This window comes from Danio aesculapii, chromosome 6 (genome assembly GCF_903798145.1).
Source record: "Danio aesculapii chromosome 6, fDanAes4.1, whole genome shotgun sequence".
NCBI lineage: Eukaryota > Metazoa > Chordata > Actinopteri > Cypriniformes > Danionidae > Danio > Danio aesculapii.
In genome coordinates, this window is record NC_079440.1 from 5,305,469 (window position 1) to 5,328,983 (window position 23,515).

General features: G+C 38.7%; 1 protein-coding gene across 1 annotated transcript in view; it reads left to right on the forward strand.

The window, feature by feature from the left end:
* Positions 1–20,493, forward strand: part of LOC130230388 (vitamin D3 hydroxylase-associated protein) — a 31,795-nt gene extending 11,302 nt beyond the window's left edge. Inside the window, exons 4-15 of the mRNA XM_056459370.1 lie at positions 767–900; positions 7,335–7,541; positions 8,026–8,066; positions 8,144–8,268; positions 11,774–11,899; positions 14,246–14,343; positions 14,471–14,570; positions 15,681–15,724; positions 15,957–15,996; positions 16,811–16,919; positions 17,582–17,727; positions 19,827–20,493. Of these exons, the coding sequence (XP_056315345.1) occupies positions 767–900; positions 7,335–7,541; positions 8,026–8,066; positions 8,144–8,268; positions 11,774–11,899; positions 14,246–14,343; positions 14,471–14,570; positions 15,681–15,724; positions 15,957–15,996; positions 16,811–16,919; positions 17,582–17,727; positions 19,827–19,976 (1,320 nt within the window). The 3' untranslated portion in view covers positions 19,977–20,493. The remainder of the gene's footprint in view (positions 1–766; positions 901–7,334; positions 7,542–8,025; positions 8,067–8,143; positions 8,269–11,773; positions 11,900–14,245; positions 14,344–14,470; positions 14,571–15,680; positions 15,725–15,956; positions 15,997–16,810; positions 16,920–17,581; positions 17,728–19,826) is intronic.
* The last annotated feature ends 3,022 nt before the right edge of the window (positions 20,494–23,515 follow it).

Consider the following 23,515-nt stretch of genomic DNA (forward strand, 5'->3'; position numbering starts at 1 on the left):
CGCACAGCCGCGAGAGAAACATTAAATGATTAATCATTTAATAAACAACCCAGATAAACTTCACTATATACTCGGAGAGAACAAAATATATTGGCTGCAAAATAGTTGTACACCATTAGAAATAGCTAATCAACTAATTAGCCTTATTTAATTATTTTTATTCTAGTAATTATTTTAATTTTTAGCAATAATGTCTATTTTTATTTCTTTTTTCTGTTATATATTTCTCATTTGCTGTATATTTTATTAATTTATTGATGTTAATATATTACATACTTTATACATATCTAAAATGCTTTGGCAGTACTGTACCGTCATGCCAATAAAGCAACTTTAAAGAGAGAGAGCAGCCTTTACCTGTCAGTGGGTGGACATGGCTCCTAAATAGCCTGAAAGTAAGAAAAATAGTGAATTTTCTTTATTTCAACAGCCTGTTTTTAATAACTTTACCCACTGAAAAGATAAAGATGTATAACAGTGTCATAATTAATAAAAATATAGTTTAAAAAACACATTATTTTCTTGTTTTTCTTATGTAGTTAAACATTTACAGTATGTGCTGTGGATAAAAAAGGTGTGTTTCAATCCGGCCACCACCGCAAGTATATTTCAAACCTGTGGGAAGCACTGCATTATATAATAATATAAAATCACACGTATACAAAGAGATAAAACACACACACACACAAAATTAAATGGTCTACGCCAATATCTAAGTAAACCTGACAAAAAACACTCTAAATGTAGATGGTTCTTTTCTGAACAGGGTCATGATTCTTCATGTGGAGTGGTGAGTAAATTGGATCAGCCGGCGGTCATGGATAGTGTGGTGGTTACAGTGCTTAAGAAGCAGGGAGCAATACCCTTCATCAAGACCAACATACCGCAAGGTCTTCTTAAGTGAGTAAACAAAATACAATCTGATCATATCGGGTGGTTTGCAGGCCAAGAAGAGTCATTGATATTAAAGGAATAGTTCATCCAATGATTTATAGTTCATTTACTCACCCTTGGGTCATTGGAGATGTAGATGCCTTTTTTTACTTCAGTAAAGCATTAAAGTCCCCATGAAATCAAAATAAAGTTCAGTATGTTAGTTTTAAGGATGTCTATAAGCTAATGTGCACCAAAATCGTGACAGCATTTGCAATTGGAAGAAAAATTAGCAAGAATACAGTTTGTCACTTTGGCCTAAATTGATCATTTTTTACATCATCTCATGCTTCAGTTTCTTCATCAAATCTTCTGACCAATCAAATGCTCTCTTGTATTTGACATGCACCGCCTTTTTCACAACGCTTCTCATTTGTTTTTCATTTGATGCGCTCAACCACTCTCACTGGCAGAGCTGAGGTAAAACCAAATGCTATTGGCTGATTTTTTTTTAAAGGGGGAGGGGCTACTCAATGCCCCACCCCTTCTTAATGGTTCAATTAAAATTATGTCACACAATGAACAAAAAAGTGCGTTTCAAAGCACTTCACAGGACCTTTAAAGGAGATTTTAAGATGAATCTGTGCTCCTTGGTGATTGGTATGATGCATATCAATGTTCACATGCTTTTGAGATTAAAAATAAACACATACAAACAAGTCCAAATCAATCTCCATGGCTCTTGATGATAAACTGAGGTTTTATGAAGAGAAATGATCAGTCTGTGCAAGAAACTGAACATTATTTATAGTATTGTTAGCTTTAATCCACAGATTGGACAAAAAGGTCGTGCAATATATGCAACCCAGGCTCATTCTGAGAACGTAGTCCCGGGGACGTTTCTGGAGACCGCGAAATACGTAGCCGGGGGTACGTACGGCTGCATTTCATTTTTTTAAGCGAACGCTGCGGGGCGGTGTGACGCCGTTCCCTTCGGCGCTCGCCGGCCGGCCAGCTCGCCTCCGTGTGGAGGGCTTTCCCGCTGCAGCCAGTTTGTCCGGTTAGCTCTTCGTGTACTCTGGCGGACTCGAGGCGCAGAGAGGGGCTGACCACGTCGACGACGACCGGGTTCGAGTCCGGGGAAGAGCGGTTCCAGAAGTCAGGTAAGAAAACAAAAACAAAATCCAAAAAATGAAGCGAACAAGTTCGTCACAGGGTGAGAATGTGGTCAAAATCCGAAAACGTGGTAAAAATCAGACGAGGGCTTTTCTTTTTCTGGACGGCTTTTGTGAATCGTCGTTGGTTGGGTTTAGGGACGGAGGAGGGTGGGTCAGCCGATTGGCCGGTCGCACGGTCAATCATTCTGTCATCCAGGCAGACAGGCGGAAGGTCGTTCGACAGCGGCCTCTAGCAGGTTTACGCGAGAACGGCGCGGGAAAAAGCGCGCACAGCGGCCTCTCGCGGACTCGCGAAAACAAAAACTGCACAAATACGTACCTCCTGGGACGTATTTCGCGGTCTCCAGAAACGTCCCCGGGACTACGTTCTCAGAATGAGCCTGGGTTGAATATATGCAAATTATATATAATATACAAGTTCATTTTTGGGTTTCACATATATAAAATATATGTTATATGAACAACATATATTTCAAAAGCCGTTTTCATATATTTTCAACCATTGGAATTACAAATATGTACAAATATGTTCATATATATATATATATATATATATATATATATATGTATATATATATATATATATATATATATATATATATATATATATATATATATATATATATATATATATATATATATATGATGAACACATATCTAAAAATACAGCTAACATATTTGAACATACAGTATTTGTATATGGTTCATTTTCGCTTTATTTTGAGATATGTGTTGTATATCCAAGTTTTAGGAGTAACAAAAAACTAGAACTTGACTTCTAGTTGATCATTTGGTCTCAGAAGTGGCTTATATGAAAGGCAAAGGCCTCTAGATTACGCTTAATTTACCACAATAAAATATGATCATGCCTTGATTTTTAATGATTTAATTAGGACAGTAAGGTCTGACTTTACTTAGACAAAAGTCTTGTCACTTAACAGAAATAATGTCCAGTATAGAATATAAAGTGATGGTGCAGTGGAAACAGAATGAATATTGTGTCTGACTCCATCATGAGCTTGGAGGACTGCATTCACACATCTCTGCAATGACTCAAATCACTGATTAATAAAGTCATCTGGAATGGCAAAGAAAGCGTTCTTGCAGGACTCCCAGAGTTCATCAAGATTATTTGGATTCATCTTCAAAGCCTCCTCCTTCATCTTACCCCAAACATGCTCAATAATGTTCATGTCTGGTGTCTGGGCTGGCTAATCCAGGAGATGTGGAGGCTAAAGTGTGAGAAGGAGCGCTATCCTGCTGAAGAATTTGCCCTCTCCTGTGGTTTGTAATGTAATGGGCAGCACAAATGTCTTGATACCTCAGGCTGTTGATGTTGATCATCCACTCTGCAGATCTCTCACACGTCCCCATACTGAATGTAACCCCAAACCATGATTTTTCCTTCACCAAACTGGACTCCATGCGGGTTCCAGTAGGTCTTCTTCAGTATTTGTGATGATTGGGATGCAGTTCAACAGATGATTCATCAGAAAAATCAACCTTCTGCCACTTGTCCAAATGATCAACTAGAAGTCAAGTTATTATTTGCTTCTCTTACAACTGGGATCGACAACAAGGCTTTTTTTCAGGTAGTTTATATGTTACATGTCATATATAATATGCAGTAAATTACAAATATCAGACTTCTATATATGATTGTAGTGAGCAAGCTTTTGGTTGATTGATAGCGTATGCCTGTGATTTTTTTGTTTTTTTTAGCAGTTACCGTATCTTGAACAATAAGATGTAAGACAAGGACAATAACAAGCAAAAACACGTGTCCTTTTCACTCTGCTGACACCTCAAGCCTGAGTGCTCACATGCAACCTCAAGCAGCCAGAAGCTCATGCTTACTAAATTTGAACACGTCTAATTAGAACTGTTTGTCTAGTCGTCAGTTTAAGACCTCATTAGGAGTCATGGGGATTGATTTGAACTTGTTTATCTCAAAAGCACGAATCATTGACTTGCTTTATACAATTCACCCAGGAACACTGATTCAGCTCAAAATCATTTGAATGTTCTGTTGAAGTAAAAGATCACCTCCATCTTTAATGGAGAGGCTGAGTAAATTAATTGTAAATTTTTTACGTTTTTGCGTGCACTATCCTTTTAATTTTGTACCAGCGTATCACTTAGTTAGTAGCTCATTACTTAGAGATTAGACATGCAATTTAATTAGTTTTGTATTAACTTTGAGACTTAAGCACATTTATTGGCTTCATTTCAATTTTTGTTGTGTAGGTTTTTTCTTTATAAAGAAAATCATTTCTTATTTTTATATTGTTTGATTTTGCAGTGATAATGAAATTTACCTGTTGGAATTTTATTTGGTGCCATTTTGATATGGTTTTGTGTCTACTGTAAATAACAGACACTTTAACCCACTTTAAACCAAATTGGGGTCACACACCAGAAGCGCTGCTCGGCGACGCGCTGTGTAGCGCCATGTAGTGCCATGCATTTCAGAATTCTAAGCACAGGTTTCTATCAGGGTACACACGCCGGCGCCGCAAGTTGACTCACCAGCCACGACTCAGGACACTGTTCATATTCCTGCTTCGCCACAGAGCACCATCTGATTAGTGTCATGTTAAATATCATGCGAATGTGCGCATCTGGTGTGTGATACTTTTAACTGTCATGTGCGCCGAGCGACGCTTCTGGTGTGCGACCTGTTTAATACTACTAATTCATTTCTCTCCTGCAAAACGAGACTTTAAACTCACACTTTATTGGCATCTGTAAAAATGAGGGCTTGCCTTGTGGCATTACAGTTAACTATTATGTAAGAATATATAAGATCTAAGCTGTACTTTATGGTGATACTGTGATGTTCCCGAGATAAGACCCACAGTTCAAAAAGACAAATTAAAGAGTGGTTTAACAACAGTCACAAACACCCGAGGCTCTACAATCATTAAACTTTTTATGGCAGGTGGATCAGAGGTCAAAGTGAAAATGCAAATTGCAGAAATGCTTGTTTTATCATATAGAAACCGAGAGAGTGAAGGTTCTGGAAAATGACTTTGCATCTTTGTATCCACTCAGACTAGAGGTTTGCTAAAGGGGAAAAAACTGGCTTTGAGATGTAATATATATATATATATATATATATATATATATATATATATATATATATATATATATATATTTGTCAGCTGCACATCCATGATGTGAAAGGTGCTCTATTGGATTGAAAACTGGTGACTGTGGAGGCCATTTGTGGCCAGGATGATGGATGAAGGCTGAGCTTTCATGTTGTGGATGCCAAATTCTGACCCGGCCATCCGAATGTCACAGCAGAACTCGAGAATTATCAGACCAGGCAATGTTTCTCCAATCTTCTATCTTCAATCTTCTAATTTTGGTGAGCCTGTGTGAATTGTAGCCTCAGTTTCCTGTTTTTAGCTGACAGGAGTGGTACCCGATGTGATCTTCTGCTGTAGCCCATCTGCTTCAAGGTTGGACGTGTTGTGCATTCAGAGATGCTCTTCTGCAGACCTCGGTTGTAACCATAGACTGTAAAATATATGGACGTAGCATCCGTGACGTCACCCATAGGTTTCTAAAGAGCGCAAATGAAGCTAAAAGTAGGCGCGGCCAACCGTCGCCATTTTGTTCGCGCGTCATCGCACCCACGGCGGGATACCAAACAAGGGCAAAGAGGCGGAGAGTGGGCGGAGCTACAGACACGTGCTGGCATTTTGCTTGGACCTGGTTTAGACAGACTTTACTTTGGGAGAACGCTTAATACTTTATTACCTGCCACTCGTTTGTGTTCTGACCACATGTGCTTGGCTGTACACTATATCAATAAAGTGTTTAGACTTTTAAAAACACTGCTGTAATACACTGAGCCACTAAGCAGTGTTCTTATGACGTTTTTCTACAGGAGGAAAACCCGAAATACGTCCAAACACTTCAGATATAGTCTGTGTTAGTAAATGCAAGACTATTGAGGAACTCCAGCATAACACTGTATGACAACGCTTCATATGACTGTTTTATAGCCTACAGCTAATCAATCTGTCAGATTCTGGAGTGCTTTACAGCTCTAAAGAACATTATAAATGATAAATGATCTTAAATAAAACACACACATTTATAGAGATGGTGTATAAGTATATAACTTTACTCACCAGGGAAACGGAGGCCACGTGAATGGTTTGTGAGCACAATTAAGTGCACACAGCATCCCATATCATCTGATAATTGTAGAAAATAATCCCAAAAGGCAATTGACTGTGTAAAGAAGCATTAACCAACACAAAAATGCGATGTATATGCCGAGCTTATCGGCTAATTAGCCGTAATCAGCTGAGGTGACGAGACAGCGAGCAGCGAGACCTAGCTGTCACTCAAGTGGCCACGCCCTTAATTATGCAGACTTAATATAACTTAATAAACCGAAACGAATGAGTTATAAAAAAATTCACCCCCCTCACAGTTGTCATGAAGGTTAATCATGGCTATATGCACCAAAGCCATCATTTGTACCAGGCTGTAAGCATGTTTTTATCAGCTGTAAAAATGGCCAATTTCCCATTGCAGTCAGAAATGACCTGGACTTCCTGGAGCCAGCCCCCCAAGGCGAGTCGATGAATTGCAGTTTTAGTTACTTCCGTATTGGCTTCCCGAGGGAGAGCGGGAGGTTGCCGCTTGGTTGTAACGAGTACTTATTTGAGTTACTGTTACCTTTCTATCAGCTGGAACCAGTCTGGCATTTGCGCCCACAGAACTGCCGCTCACTGGATATTTCCTCTTTCTCTGACCATTCTCTGTAAACCCTAGAGATGGTTGTGCGTTAAAATCCCAGTAGATCAGCAGTTTCTGAAATACTCATAGATATTTTAGAAAGCTGTAAACCTGTATCCGCTGACTCTTCCATAGGAGGAAAACCAAATACTATATAAGTCAATGGTTACAGGTTTCCAGGTTCCTTCAAAATGTCTGCTTTTGTGTTCAAAGAAAAAAGACGCAGATTGTTTCAAGTAAAGGGCGAGTTAATAAAGACAGAATTTTCATTTTTGTGTGATCCATCCCTTTAAAAGCGCATGCAAATGATAAACGTTCACTATATTGTGGTTAAACATCCAGAATTTCTGTGCTAGTCAACACACGCCATAATTTTGCGATCCTGGATTAACATCTATGCTGATCCTGGAACATAATTTTTGTTAAAAAACATAATCCATACCTATTCCCTACCCCTAAACCCAATTCTATTAGTTCAACTGTAACCAACCCAAATCCTCTGTTTTTTTGTATCTGCTGTAGTTATGACTGTGGTAACCCCATTTATGGACAAACCTTAAATCCCTATAACCTCCAAAAGACATCCGGCGGTTCATCCGGAGGGGAAGGAGCTCTGATTGGAGGAGGAGGCTCCATTCTGGGCCTGGGCACTGATATTGGTGGGAGCATTCGTATCCCATCAGCCTTCTGTGGGATCTGTGGGTTTAAGCCTACAGCTAGAAGACTAAGGTTTGTATGCACCATTGACTACATTTGTATGTGGAGAAGAAAGCTTCATTCTTCAAAGCAAATGTTTCACAGTATATTTTTAAAGTAAGGGTAGCTCAGTGGTTAGCACTGTGGCCTCACAGCAAGAACGTTGCTGGTTCGAGTCTCGCTGGGCCATATAGTGTTTCTGTATGACGTTTGCATGGTCTCCCCATGTTGGCGTGGGTTTTCTCCAGGTGCTCCGGTTTCCCCACAGTCCAAACAGGTGAATTGGGTAAACAAAATTGGCCGTAGTGTATGAGTGTGTGTGTGAATGAGTGTGTATGGCTGTTTCCCAGTACTGGGTTGCAGCTAGAAGGGCATCCGCTGAGTAAAACATATGCAGGAATAGTTGGCAGTTCATTCCACTGTGGCGACCCCTGATAAATAAGCGACTAAGCCGAAGGAAAATGAATGAATGAATGAATAAATGAATGAATACTAATTTTAAATCTTCTTTGTTTAGTACGCGAGGAATTGACACTTGTGTGAAAGGCCAAAAGTCAGGTAAGATCATGTTTGTAATCCTGCTGTTCTAGTATTGAGCTGTGCCAATGCCAATGATTTGTTGTGCTGATTTGCAGTTTTGTCCTCTCTTGGTCCTTTGGCACAAGACGTCGAGAGCTTGGCACTGTGCATGAGGGCACTGCTCTGTCAGGACATGTTCAGCTTGGACCCCACCATCCCTCCATTACCATTCAACCAAGAGGTTCTGTATTAACTATAACCATGCATAACCTTTATTGTTACACTGTCTTGTTTCTAGTCCAAATATATAAAAATCTTTAAATCAAGAAGCATTTTATAGACAATTAAACAATATCGTTATGATTTCAGAAATAAGATGTCAAAATTAAGTGAGTTTTTCCCTTAAAACAAGCTAAATAAATCTGCAAATGGGGTACCAAAACAAACTAATTTCATAACGAAAATGAGATTATGTTGCTTACCCCATTGGCAGATTGTTTAGCTTGTTTTAAGAAAAACTCGCTTAATTTTGTCATCTTATTTCTGCAAACAAGACGATATTTTATATTTGTCTTGAAAATGCTTCTTGATTTAAGAAGGTTTTGATATTTGGACTAGAAAAAGTAAGAAAAGCATGTTTTTTGCAGTGAACTCGTTGAACCCACTTTCTATCTTCTTGAATTAAACTACTGCCTGTACAGAGATCAGATATATATTTTTGGATTGCTGCCTCGAAATTGAGAATGTGGGAAGAGAACATCACGTCCAGTGATATTAATTATTATTATCTGAGGTGTCTGGAGTGAGAAGTTGATATTTTGCATGGAGGTCAACTTAGGAGAGACTTTAGATTCTTTAAACTCATTGACTTTACGCTGAGTTCAGTATGTCAATGTTTGTGAGGAAACTTTAACAACTGATGGCCTCTCTGTGCATTCCCACTCTTTAGCAATGCATACATTTTTGGAGGAAGCTATATTTGGAATTTGCAACAAAATAAATGATGTCAAAAATATAAGATTTTGAAGCTGCAAATAATTATGAACTGTTGCAATTATTAATGTTATTTAATTGTTATTAATGTTATTCCCAATTGTTACCAATTAAATTAATAATCCTTAATCAAAAAGAAGTTTACCCAAAACGATAACAGGGATTAGAAATCATTAAAAATGTAATCCTTGGTGCCCCCGCACACTCTCTCACCAAGATATAAACCAATACACAAACCACTGAGATTTCACAAGAAAATATGATTCATTTACGGAAAATAAGGAGCAGAATAACAACGGGAGGAGTTAAGCCAAAGTAAATCTCAATAATCCAAGCTAACTAAATTAGAGAAAACTTCCCAGAAAAAAAAGAAAACAAAATACAGAAAACGTACCTCCCTACTAAACACAGGAGAAAACCAAAACCTACCTTTGGAGGGAAACAGAAAAACGCGTTTCTCCGGTTATAATGTACTTTTAATCAGGTTTAATAATTAATACTCGTAAGCTGTGACTTTGGAAATCTGGTTATTTTTGAAAGTTTTGTTTTGGCTAATACCCTGCAAAAAATTGCTTTTTTAAATAGTTTTTGTCATGTTTCTAATCAAAATATCTAAAATTATCAACCCTTGAGCAATGTTCAAATTGACTACCCTTTTATATGTTGGTGGTTGTTTTTGCCCCATTGACTTCCATTATAACTTTATTGCAAAGCCATGACAGCATATAATCATGCATTCTTGATTGTCTGTTTTTCCCTATTGGGAAGAGGTAAAATGGGTAATTTTTACTGTTGATCAACAGTTGGCAGAATTAATCCTTTTGATAGAGCTGTGCAAATAAGTTTCTGACTTTGATATGGAGTTCTATCTATACAAATTATAGTGTGTGTGTATAAATACACTTACTATGTTTGCTATGTTTTAAGGGCTGAGGGGTTTATTTTTTATTTTCTCAAACATATTTAGGTAAGTGCGCAAAGGTCTCTCACAATTGCCCACACATACACTATACTCCATATTACCATATAATTATTATCTAAGCTTTACTCGCACTGCAACTAATAATCAACAGTAAAAATGAGTAAATTTACCACTTCCCAACAGGGAAAACTAGCAACAACCAAGAATGCATGATTATATGCTGTCATGCATTTGCAATTAAAAAACGACATTATTGTCACATTTCGGGAAGGATGAGGGAGCGAGGACTCAGATGCAACATGAGATGATTTATTAATAATTAAAATAAAACAAAAGGACAACAAAAACCACCCCAAGGGGGGAAAAAACATAACTAAACACAAAAAGGCACACAAACTTGACTGGGCTGGCAAGACAGGACTGGAGCAGGAACACAGGGGAGTATTGACGACAAACTGGCACAGGACAGCAGACATGAGGGGAATATAAGCAGAAATAATTAACAAACAGACAGGTGAACATAAACTAATACTGGGTTAACAAGGAGGGTGGGGCTAGATAATAGACGGGAGAGCACATGACACAAAGAAACAACACAAGCCATGTGCTCACATAAAACCAGACTAGAACACGCAGCCAATGAGAGAACTCATTAACTGCATGTTTACAAAGTACACCACTAAAGCACGCAGCCACAATGTAAACACCAAGCCATGTGCTTAGACGACACAAACATAAACAGACGCAAGACACGAGCACACGATAAATGAAAACACCTTACCGTGCGCTCACACATGCAACGTGCATGTTTCATCTCAGCGCCAACCGAAACCAACCAGACTGAGGTGATGAGAATGAAACAGCGCGCTGCCGATAAAACAAACACAAACACGAGTTCAAGAGTGCCCAGTTCTCAAGCACGCCCAGACCTCACGCGCCTGCATCAAGGGGAAGTGCGCACTGCCTGAGTGTGCTCACAACGACGCTCATACAGAGACAAGCATTGACAGAAAGTGAGTGCTCGACCTAAGAAAACTGGAGCCGAGCACAACATATAAAACAAGACAGAACTAGTGTCTTTTGCCACCAAAACAAGAATTTACAAGACCGGAGTGGCAGAACCCTGACACATTATATTGAAAGTCAATGGGGCAAAAACAGCCACCAACATAACGAAAGGGGAGAAAGTTTGAGTGTATTGTTGAGTTTTTAAACATTTTCAAAGCGTTTTTCCAAAATATGTGTCAAAATAAGATTTGTAGCCAAAAATCATTCCATTTGCTAAAACACAGAGGAAGTTGTGGCCAAATAATACTCAAAATCAGCCAAAGTGGATGAAAACACCCCCAACAGTACATACGGGTTAAATCAAGAAGCATTTTCAGTACAAGCTCAAAATATTGTCTTGTTTTAAGAAAAAATATGGCAAAATTAATTACGTTTTTCCCTAAAGCAAGCTAAATAATCTACCAACGGGGTAAGCAAAATAATCTTGTTATTCGTTTTGACACTAGATTGCTTTGCTTGCCCATTACAGATAATTTTGCCTATTCACGAACCCGAATTAATTCAAACAAACCATATCAAATTAATCACAAAATTATTATAATAATAAATCTAAATTCTGAGAGAATTACAATCTTTTCTGAACTTAGATGGATTTAAACCTGTTGTAACTCCCAACACAATATTAGGACTTTTTAAAATACCACATGACCTGTTGTTAAAAGATTTATCCACCAAATTGGCCATTAATTTAATTTCAAACACTAACTATAACATAAGTCATATGCTTGTTTTTGATGTTCTTATGTCTCTGATGCATTAACAGGTGTATGAGAGCTCAAAGCCCCTGAGGATTGGTTATTATGAGAACGACGGTTACCTGCAGCCGTCTCCAAGCATGGCCCGGGCCGTCAGGGAGACCAAGGACCTGCTGGAGAGAGCGGGACACACGGTACAGAAATTAACCATGTTAACAGTGGTTATGTAAACCAGTAACAGTTTGTAGGTAAGCGAAGAACATGACTTTTTAAACCATTAAATGGACAGTTTGCTGGAACATTTGGAACATTTGCTGTTAATTTACCCAACTTCACACCATCCAAAATGTAAGTGGCTTTTTCATCTGTAGAACATTAAAGAACTCTTTTTGGATGAAACAATGGTCCTTACTGATTAACAGGATGAAGCTTTTTTTCATTAGTATAACAGTAGAAACGTTTTTTGGGGTATAAAACAGCGGTCCTTATATTAATTAGTACAACAGTAAATAGTAATGTTAATAATTATAAATGCAAATTTTAATGAACAGTAAAAGTTTTTTTGGATGAATCAGAAGTACCAATGGTACCCTTTTGGTTGGCGTGGTGTACGACAGAAAGTTTCAGTCAACGCGATTCTTGTTTGAGGAAATGTCACAGTAACACCGTACGGGTTGTTCACATATCATATGAGAAGCAATTCTCGCTAAACAGATGCGTTATACACATAAATACTTGTGTATAAATGTTCATTACTAACCTTTCTATGAACATGATTTGATTATAACTGCAAATCAATGATGCAAAATAGCCTACTGCAACACCTACAATTATATAAAATAAATAAATGAACATATATGAACACATTCAGACCCTTACAGTCTCCGATATGTTACCATTTACAGAAAAACTACACACAGCATACATTTAGTCCTTATTTGGCTTGAAAAACAACACACAACATATAGCCCACAGTCAGTGCAAACCTCTCATATGTGTCAAACCTCAGCACATGTGGCCTCTGTTAGAAAGTAATTCCGTCATTCAGAGTTCATAATAGTCTAAAAGGCGATGATAATAGTTAAACATGGCAGTTTGTTTTAGGTTGCTGAAGGAATCATTTGCTCCTTTGTTTTTTCCGGCTTCTCCTTTGTTTTCTCGAGTCTCACTTTCGCATTTGTCCGTTTCTGAAAGGATCGGATGTCAGAAGCGCATCAATAATCAGGCGCACGTTTTTTATCATCAGCTCAAGAAGTTCGTTATTTCAAACATAGATGCGTGGCGACTGCACGCAAGAAAGCGAAACCACTGGAGCTTTCAGACAGTCTTGTAAAACAAAAACAGGACACGGCAGATTTTGTTCTTCTTGACTTTGTGGCTGTTCATCAATACAGCGAGAAGGTTTGTTTAAGCTCGGGTCAACGATGGCTCGTTATTATATGCATATATTATTATGGTGTATTGTCTCGGCTGTGTAGTTAAAATTGGCACTTCCTTTGTTTTCCTTCTCCTGCATGTGTACGCTAGTGACGTTTCTCTGTAAACCAATAGCACTCAGCTGCATGTCTGGCTCCACCTTTTGGTACCCTTTTGTCGTGCTAAGTACCCTTTGTAAATAAGTGGTACGGTACGGTTCGCTTTTTGGTATCTTTTGACAGCGGAAACAGCAATAAAAGCCCTACCGAACCGTACTCAATGGAAACGGGCCATTACTGTTGCGCTGGACTTAAAATAGCAACAAATTGCACCAAACACGCTTTGTGCCTCATTGTGCCTGGTATAAATTAGGGCCCCAAGGTTGACATCCCTTTGAACAAGAAAGCAAATACACAAAATAAAAAACAAAATGAATATTTGATGCTACAAACTGTTATTCGGTCAAGATTAGTAATTAAACAGAACTGACATAAATGCCACTATAATGTATGTCATGCATATGCAGGCCCGTAGCCAGGGGGGTTCGGGTGGTTCGGAAGTCCCTCACTGACAAAGGTCCAGAATTTGTCCCATACATGAGCTCACTTGTCCTATTTTGACTGTTATGCCATCATAAATAGTAAAAATAACATCCAGCTCTGCAAGAAAACATACAATCTGGTGTAAGAGAAATCATCTTTCGCTACTGTATTGTTGAGAAAACATTTTACAAGTAACTTTTATTCTAAATCTTGGACATTAATCTTGACAAAAAAAGACAAATAAAAAGGTGTGAAGCACCAAAAGTGGTCCATATCACAATTGATTTGAATACTATTTTGGCTAAAACATTCAAAAAGAATGTCTATAATGACCATGCAACAAGCTAATTCAGAATAGTGTTTAAAATGTCACTAAAATGTAGTATTTAACTGTCGGACTTAAATAGAAAATGTGGTGTATAATTGCAAGAAGGCCCACTTTTTGAGAAAAAAGAACCACCCCTTTCACCAGGGTGGTTACTGGTTTGATCTGCAAATAAACAATATCTCAATACACAAAACAACAATTATAATCTGAAACACAGAGACTTAAAAAGCTAATCTGCTGTTTTTACTTTTTAGCTTGTTCCTTTCCCACCGCTGCGCCTCTATAATATCTTCCATGAATTGGCTCTCAGGGGAATCTTGGGTGATGGAGGTGAAACCCTCTTCAGACATCTGTAAGTCACCAGTGTTTTGATCTTAAAACATTGCTCTTAATGATGGTAATTATTCATAAGGCTTGTTTATAATGTTGGATATTGTGTGTGTCTGTGTGTGTGTGCGTGTGCGTGTGTGTGATTTCAGGAAGACTGGCCCCCTTGACCCCTGTCTCTGCACTCAGCCCGCAATATTGCGCACTCCGCAGTTCATCAGGAAGCTGCTTTCATTTCTGATCAAGCCTTTTGTGAGTTCTGAGATTACAGCAGTACTATTGTGTCTCACTTTAAACTTGAATTCATGAAACATTTTATTTTATTAATTAGAGTTCTCCTAAATAGCAACAAGTAAGTTTTTAGCACAGTTTTTTCTCTTTAAGGCAGTTCATCGTGCCTATTAACTTTTACACAGTGATTGGCTGAGGGAGAACTCTTGTAATCTCTGTAGAGCATGATGTTGATGTTGCCACATTCAAATAAAGGTTTACAAATAAAAATATTGCCACATTAAATAGATTTTAAATTTCACATTAGAAAGATTTTAAAACAGGCTAAGTATACAATTGCATTCTAATCAGTATGTTCTTTGCTTTTAATGTTTTAGAAGTTAAATTATAAGATTTGATTCCATTGTTACAAATATTGTTATATGCTTTTATATAATTTAAATATAAATATATTAAATATAAATATAAAAAATTTAAATATATATATAAATAATATATAAAACTGGAGAAATTTGTCATGTAAATGTGGCAGATCCTTCCAGACAAGTTTATCAACAAAAAAGTTTCATTGGCCTGAATGGATCCAAAAAGACAAAAGCACAGTCATTGAGACCCTGCTCATAGCATTTGCATTACTTTGGCTTAGACCAGGGGTCGCCAAACTTGTTCCTGGAGGGCCAATGTCCTGCAGATTTTAAGCTTCAACCCTAATCAAACATACCTGAACAAGCTAATCAAGGTCTTACTAGGTATACTTGAAACATCCAGGCAGGTGTCTTGAGGCAAGTTGGAGCTAAATCCTGCAGGGACACCGGCCCTCCAGGACCGAGATTGGTGACCCCTGGCTTAGACAGTACTCATGAAGCAAACGGTTATTGTCTCTCACACCCTGACTACTAAAGTTTTAATGAAATTATCTAATTAAAAACTAAAGAATATATTTTTTCAATTATATATATATAATTAATTTGGAACTAGATTATATAAATAAATATTTCAACAGTGTCCGTTTCACTGCTCCGAACATTTCACTGACAGCTAGTTTTAGCACTTTAACACTGCGAAAGACTCTTAGAGCAAATTTATGCATTCAATCTGCTTTTCATTGGTCTTTACTTTTGTGTTCTTCAGTTTCCAAGGATTTCTGCAAGCTTGCACGGCACCTGTGGACATGGGTAAGCTTTATTTATTTCATTTCAGTTTATTTGCATAAAGTTGGTTAAATTATGATTTTATTTACAAGAAGATCGACGCCTACTTCAACTTCTCTGCCTGTTAAGCCTTGTTAATATGCAAATATTATTAGTATTTAGTCTTCTTAGGTCAACTGATAGCTTTGTGTGAGAATAAAAAGAGTTTATGAGCGATTTTGCTTCAACTGTTTCTTTAATGACATTTCTTTTCAAGGTCTATAGCTGAATTATGGCGGCAGCATGCAAATGTTGAGGTAATGCTTTATTATAATGAGATTTTAAGCAACTTTATAAGTTGCTGTAGACTGTAGACATAACAAAGAAAGTTTCTGTATGTTTGTTTTTCTTTGTGAACCATGCGCAAAATTACAATATGAACATATTTTGGTCATTTTCATGAGTTTTTAAAACCCTGAGCAAAGCCACACTCTCATATCCTTACCAATATAGGACTTTTTTTGCAATGTTTTGGACAGCTCAGAGAAACACACTTTACTCCTTCTTCAGCTTAACGTATTTAGTGCATACTTACTTACACCCAGGGCCATTTATATCAAAGTTGATATTTAGCCGCACCATATTGATGTTTTGTAACATCTACTTTTTTTAATGAGGTGGGTTGTTAGCCCAATGCTTAACCCCAAACCCCCAACCTGGAGGACCAGGACATACACACATACACTACGGACAATTTAGCTTACCCAATTCCCCTATAGTGCATGTGTTTGGACTGTGGGGGAAACCAGAGCACCTGGAGGAAACCCACGCCAACACGGGGAGAACATGCAAACTCCACACAGAAATGCCAACTGACCCAGTGACCTTCTTGCTGTGAGGTGACAGCGCCACCCACTGTGCCACCGTGTCCCCCTATTTAGTGCAAACCTAGTAATAATAACCTATTGCTTATTATATTATTACTGTATGTGTTCCAGCATATTATTGTGACAGTATCTTTTCCTGGCATGTTTTGGATATTAAACTGATTCTTATTCGGACTTGTGTGTATGTGTGTGTTTTGAGAAAGTGTAAAAGGCTTTAAGAGGTTTTGTGTTTTCTCACCTGTAGGAATACATACAGGAGGTGATAGCGGAGTGGAGGAGACTGGACGTGGATGTTTTGTTGTGTCCCATGCTTGGACCAGCCTTCAATTTCCGCTACTGTGGCCGTCTTAACAGTACGGTCCTTATCTTTTATTTATTTACATGGACTTTGTTCTGTGATCCTGGGTTCAGCAGCATATTTGTCATAAAATACATTTCATTTGTTGATCAGTCATTGATCACTGTGCCAATTCAACCTTACTAGTTACTAGTAACAATTAGTCACAATACCATATTATTAGTATATAGTAACGATTTATTTAATTTTTTATTCATTCCTTCATTTTCATTTGGTATAGTCCCATTCATCAGGGGTCGCCATAGCGGAATAAACCGCCAACTTATCCAGCATATGTTTTACACAGCTGATGCCCTTCCAGCTGCAACCCAGTACTGGGAAACACCCATACACACTCATTCACACACTACAATTCAGCTTGTCCAATTCCCCTATAGTGCATGTGTTTGGACTGTGGGGTAAACCGGAGCACCCAGAGGAAACCCACGCCAACACGGGGAGAACATGCAAACACAGAAATGCCAACTGACCCAGCCGAGGCTAGAACCAGTGACCTTCTTGCTGTGAGGCAACAGTGCGAACCACTGAGCCACCGTGCTGCCCCTATTTAAATCATTTTTATTATTTTCACTATGCACATTTTAATGCTATTTATAAACTGAAGAAGGTCTTTAGATCTACATCTGTCTGCAGTAAAGTGTTGCTGTGCTCCTGCAGATGCTCTCAGTTACACCACCCTCTACAACCTGCTGAACTTCCCTGCCGGCGTGGTGTGTGTGTCTGCGGTGACGGAGGACGACGAGGCTCAGCTCCGCCAGTATAATGGAACACATGGTGATCCGTGGGACAAACTCTTCCTTCAGGTGTGTTTAGGCGCTAGTCATGATTATGCCAATTACGATGCGGTCCTGGATTAACATCTATGTTGATCCTGGAACATCATTTTTGTTCAAAAACATAATCCATACCTATTCCCTACCCCTAAACCCAACCATAACTGAAAATTATTCCCAAAATCAGAGGGGAATAATAGTTGGATAACTATCATGTAGCAGTGCATAAACCTAACCGTAAGCCTAAACATAAACGCTAACTGTATCCCTTAATTCTGATTGGCTGATTGGAATGTTGTTCCAGTATCAACATAGATATTAATCAAGGAACATGTCCTACTTGGTGAAATCAGGTTGGCGGTGTTCGCACAGTTCAAGACACAAACACACATGCATTAAAGTGGAAGTCACATGCATTTGAAGAGGCATTAAATGCATTCTTGGTTAAAGAATTATCCTGAGCTACCACTAGGAGGCAGCATAATCAAAGAAGCACACAGCAAGTGGCAGACGTGTGTTTGGGACAAAAACCCTCCTAGTGATGTGTAATGCAATGTGTTGAGTCATATTTAACACTATTCTTTTTTTTTTTTTTTTTGTCATTTTAAGGAGACATTTGTTCCTGATATATATATATATATATGGAACATAACATACACAAATGTATAAACTATTACTATAACATGTAAGATTATGAATTAGTCTTCAGTGTTTTGTAAAGCAAGTTTATTGTTATTTCTGTTACAATTTAATATTTGAATGTTGAATGAATGAATGAACTGAACTTGTCAAACCAAAATCTTACAATGTTGATTTGTTAGTTTCGATTTTCAGTTTAGTTTAGTGCAGTTACGTTTATTTTTCATTCACTCATTCATTTATTTTCAGCTTAGTCCCTTTATTAATCCAGGGTCGCCACAGCAAAATGAACCGCCAACTTATCCAGCATATGTTTTACGCAGCGGATGCCCTTCCAGCTGCAACCCATCACTGGGAAACACCCATACACTACGAACAATGTAGCTTACCCAATTCACCTGTACCACGTCTTTAGACTTGTGGGGGAAACCGGAGCACCCAGAGGTAAACTACGGCAACACGGTTAGAACATGCAAACTGCACACAGAAACGCCAACTAACCCAGCCGAGGCTCAAACCAGCAACCTTGCTGTGAGGCGAACGTGCAGTTATGTTTATTTTTATGCCTCGAAATCGCTATTTTATTTCTTACATTTCTTTTGACAAGGCCAAATGTGTGTGTATGTGTGTGAGTGTGTTCAACTCTATGTGCGTATGTGTGTGTGTTTGGGCATGAATGGGGGTATGTTTTGTGTGTGTGTGTGTGTGTGTGTGTCTGTCCATGCATGTCTGTTTGCGTGTGTGCATGGGTACATGTTTATTTGTATGTGCATGCATGTGTGTGTGTGCTTGTGTATGCATATGTTTGTGTGTGTGTGTGTGTGTGTCTGTCTGTCCATGCATGTTTGTTTGTGTGTGTGTGTATGGGTGCATGTTCATTTTTGTATGCATGCATGTGTGTGTATGTCTGTCCATGTGTGCATGCAGGTGTGTGTCTGTCCATGCATGTATGTTTGTGTGTGTATATGGGTGCATATTCATTTGTGTGTGTGTGTGCGTGTGTGTGTGTGTCTGCCTGTCTGTCCATGTGTGTGTATGCATGTGTGTGTCTATCCATGCATGCGTGTTTGTGTGTGTGTGTGTATGGGTGCATATTCATTTGAGTGTGCTTGCATCTGTGTGTGCTTGTGTTTGCATGTGTGTGTGTCTGTCTATGCATGTATGTTTGTGTGTGTGTATATTCATTTGTATGTGCATGCATGTGTGCTTGTGTATGCATGTGTGTGTGTATGCGTATGTGTGTGTCTATCTCCTTACATTTGTGTGTGTATGGGTGCATATTCATTTGTGTTCATCCATGTGTGGGTGTGTGCATGTTCATTTTTGTGTGCTTTTCTATGCATATGTGCGTGCGTGCATGTGTGTGTGTTTGTGTGCACGTTTATGTATGTACATATGTGCATGTACATTTGTGTGTGCATATGTGTTTGTGTGCATGTGTGTTTGTGTACTAATGTATGAGTGTGTGTGTGTGTATGTGTGTGTTTCAGGCGGTGAAGAGTGGCGTTGGTCTCCCGGTGGCGGTTCAGTGTGTATCTCTGCCGTGGCAGGATGAAATGTGTCTGCGCTTCATGAGGGTAGTTGAACAGCTCACAGCCAAAGACAAACTCACCAGGAAACTCACCAACGTTTGCTGCTAACAGTTCAGTCCAGGTGAGCTAATATGAGACACGGAATCTGAGGACAGAAACTTCCAGTCTCAGCATCCTACAGATCAGATTTTAATAATCGTAATAAATGTAACAGGACTGTAATAATGTTTTAATCATGTTTACAAATGAACGTCCCAGAAATTGTGAGTTCTCTTTCTTCTATCTTAGAATATTATGCAGGAATTACTGTGTGTGTACGACTGTGTGTGTAGGTTGATCCAACTACAGTGGCAGATAAGGAAAACCTATTTAAAATCAGGATTTATATGTTGCAATAACGTTTGGTGAAGCTACCGGTGCTACAATTACAGCCTACATCATCATCAACGAACATCTCGATCATTGTTCACAAAGTTTTAATGAAACTTGAATATTTGCACTCGATGTAGAAGCTAGATGTCTTCATCAAGACTTGAATATGAATGTATGTCTATCTCTGAATCATTTTGTGTAATTTAATGCCTCACAAATTCATTAAACTGAAATGAATCGGAGCCGTACATCAGCGCTTGGCTGGAAAATCATCTTCTTGTTTGGTTGTGGTTGTGAGATGAGCACTTCTCATTTCCTGTGCCCTGAATGCTGACTTCATTTGCAGTGGCTTTGACTGGACTTAATGACACGTGACGCTCCATCAGCTCCAGTGTAATGTAAATATTAGTCTGTTCTGGGTTTCACGCACATTTAACAGTCTTCATTTACATGAATCATCAGGGATGGAAACTCATGCTTTGATTTCCTCTCATTTTATTGTTCTCTTTGCTGTTTCGATCGTAACGATTGTAAATGAACACTTGTATTCGACAAGAATGCACCATTCATTCATTCATTTTCCTTCGGTCACCACAGCGGAATGAACCGCCAACTTATCCGGCAAATGTTTTACACAGCGGATGCCCTTCTAGCTGCAACCCAGTACTGGGAAACACCCATACACACTCATCCATACCACTCATACACTACGGCCAATTTAGCTTCTTCAATTCACCTTTAGTGCATGTGTTTGGATTGTGGGGGGAAACGGAGCACCCAGAGGAAACCCAAGCCAACACGGGGAGAACATCCAAACTCCACACAGAAATTCCATCTGACCCAGTTGGGACTCGAACCGATGACCTTCTTGCTGTTCTAACCACTGAGCCACTGTGTTGTCAGAATGTATGTTAGCATTTTAGTATATTAGCATATTAAAATACTTCAGTACATTATTAGCACCTTTCGAAGGACTTCTGAATGATTATGAGACAAAATGTGAGAGGGAACAATTGATTGTGTTACTAATTGTTGTTGAACTTATTGTTAAATTTTTAAAACATAACATAGTTGACATTTTTCCAGCATTATATGCTTTAACTTAAGATGCTAACCTAAATCCAGATACCAAATGGTATGTTTAAAAGGACTTGTATCTATTTTCATTATATTATTCAATCATTTGCATTCGGCTTACTCCCTGATTTATCAGGTCTCGCTACAGCGGAATGAACCGCCAACTTATCCAGCATATTTTTATGTAGCGGATACCCTTCCAGCTGCTACCCAGCACTGGTCTAAACTGGCTGCAAAATATATGTACACCATAATTAATGGTTAATCAACACATTTGCCTTATTTAAATAATCTACAGGTTTTAATCTTGTAATTATGATTTTTTTTTAGATATTGTCTGCTTTTATTCCTTTTTCTGTCATTTATTTCTCATTTGCTAATTATTTTTATTAATTTGATGGTGTTAATATATTTCATAAGCTATTTTATATACATATCTGAATTGCTTTGGCATTCAAGTTTGCTTTGAACTCATGGGGCACATGACTCCTGAATAGAATAAAAGTAAAGGAAAAAGTGATTTCTATTTTTAAATTTAACCCACTGAAAAGAAACTGTATAACAGTGTCATAATAAAGTATAGTATATATATAGTATAAATATAATATAGTTAACTATTTATATGATGTGGGTAAATGGTGTTTCAATCTGGCTAGCATGTATATTTCAAACCTGTGGAAAGCACTGTATCCATCATCTCCTCCTTTATCCTGTCCTCCTTCTCCATCACCTTCTTCTCCATCTTCTCCTCCTCCTTCTCCATCATCTCCTCCTCTATATTATCATATCCTCTTCCTCCATCTCCTCCTCATCTGTTAAAAGGAGAGGTAAAACTCCAGGTAAGTGTAAATAAAGAGACTATTTATTAATATCATAATAGTCTTAAAAGTATCTTATAATTAAATATGATCATTTACCATCAGAACATCAGTCTGCTGAATCACTCAACTGCTCGTCCTCCTTCATCATCTCCTCCTCCTCCATCTTATCCCCCTCCTCCTGCTCCTTCTCCTCCATAATTTCCTCCTCCTCCAACTTCTCCTTCTCTATCTCCACCATTTCCTTGTCCTCCATCATCTCCTCCTCCTCCATCTCCTCCTTCTCAATGATCTCCTCCTCCATCATCTCCTCCTCCTCCATCTTTTCCCGTCCTTCTCCATCATCTCCTGCTCCTCTTCTAAATTCTCCCCCTCCTCCTCCATCATTTCCTCCTCCTCCATCATCTCCTCCTCCTCTTCTAAGTTCTCCTCTCCTCCTCATTCATCTCCTCCTTTATCATCTCCTCCTCCGCCGCCTTCTCCACCATCTCCTCCTCCATCATCATCTCCTTCTTCTTCATCAACTCCTCCATCATCATGGAGAAGGGGGAAGAGGAGATGATGATAGAGGAGAAGATAATGGATTCATCATCTCCTTGTTCCCCTCCATCATTATCTCCTCTTCCTCCTTCTTCATCTCCTCCTCATCTGTTAAAAGGAGAGGTAAAACTCCAGGTAAGTGTAAATAAAGAGACTATTTATTAATATCATAATAGTCTTAAAAGTATCTTATAATTAAATATGATCATTTACCATCAGAACATCAGTCTGCAGAATCACTCAACTGCTCGTCCTCCTTCATCATCTCCTCCTCCTCCATCTTATCCCCCTCCTCCTGCATCTCCTCTAGAATTTCCTCCTCCTCCGTCTTCTCCTTCACCATCTCCACCATTTCCTTCTCCATCATCTCCTCCTCCTCCTTCTCAATAATCACCTCCTCTATCATCTCCTCCTCCGCCATCTTTTTCCCCTCCTCCTCCTCCATCATCTCCTCCTCCTCCTGCATCATCTCCTGCTCCTCTTCTAAATTCTCCCCCTCCTCCTCGTCCTCCTCTTCCATCATCATGAAGGGGGAAGAGGAAGAGATGGAGGAGGAGGAGGGGGAGAATGGATTCATCATCTCCTATTTCCCCTCCATCATTATCTCCTCTTCCTCCTTCTTTATCTCCTCCTCATCTGTAAAAAGGAGAGGTAAAACTCCAGGTAAGTGTAAATAAAGAGACTATTTATTAATATCATAATAGTCTTAAAATTATCTTATAATTAAATATGATCATTTACCATCAGAACATCAGTCTGCAGAATCACTGAACTGCTCGTCCTACTTCATCATCTTCTCCTCCTCCATCTTATCCCCTCCTCCTGCTCCTCCTCCTCCAT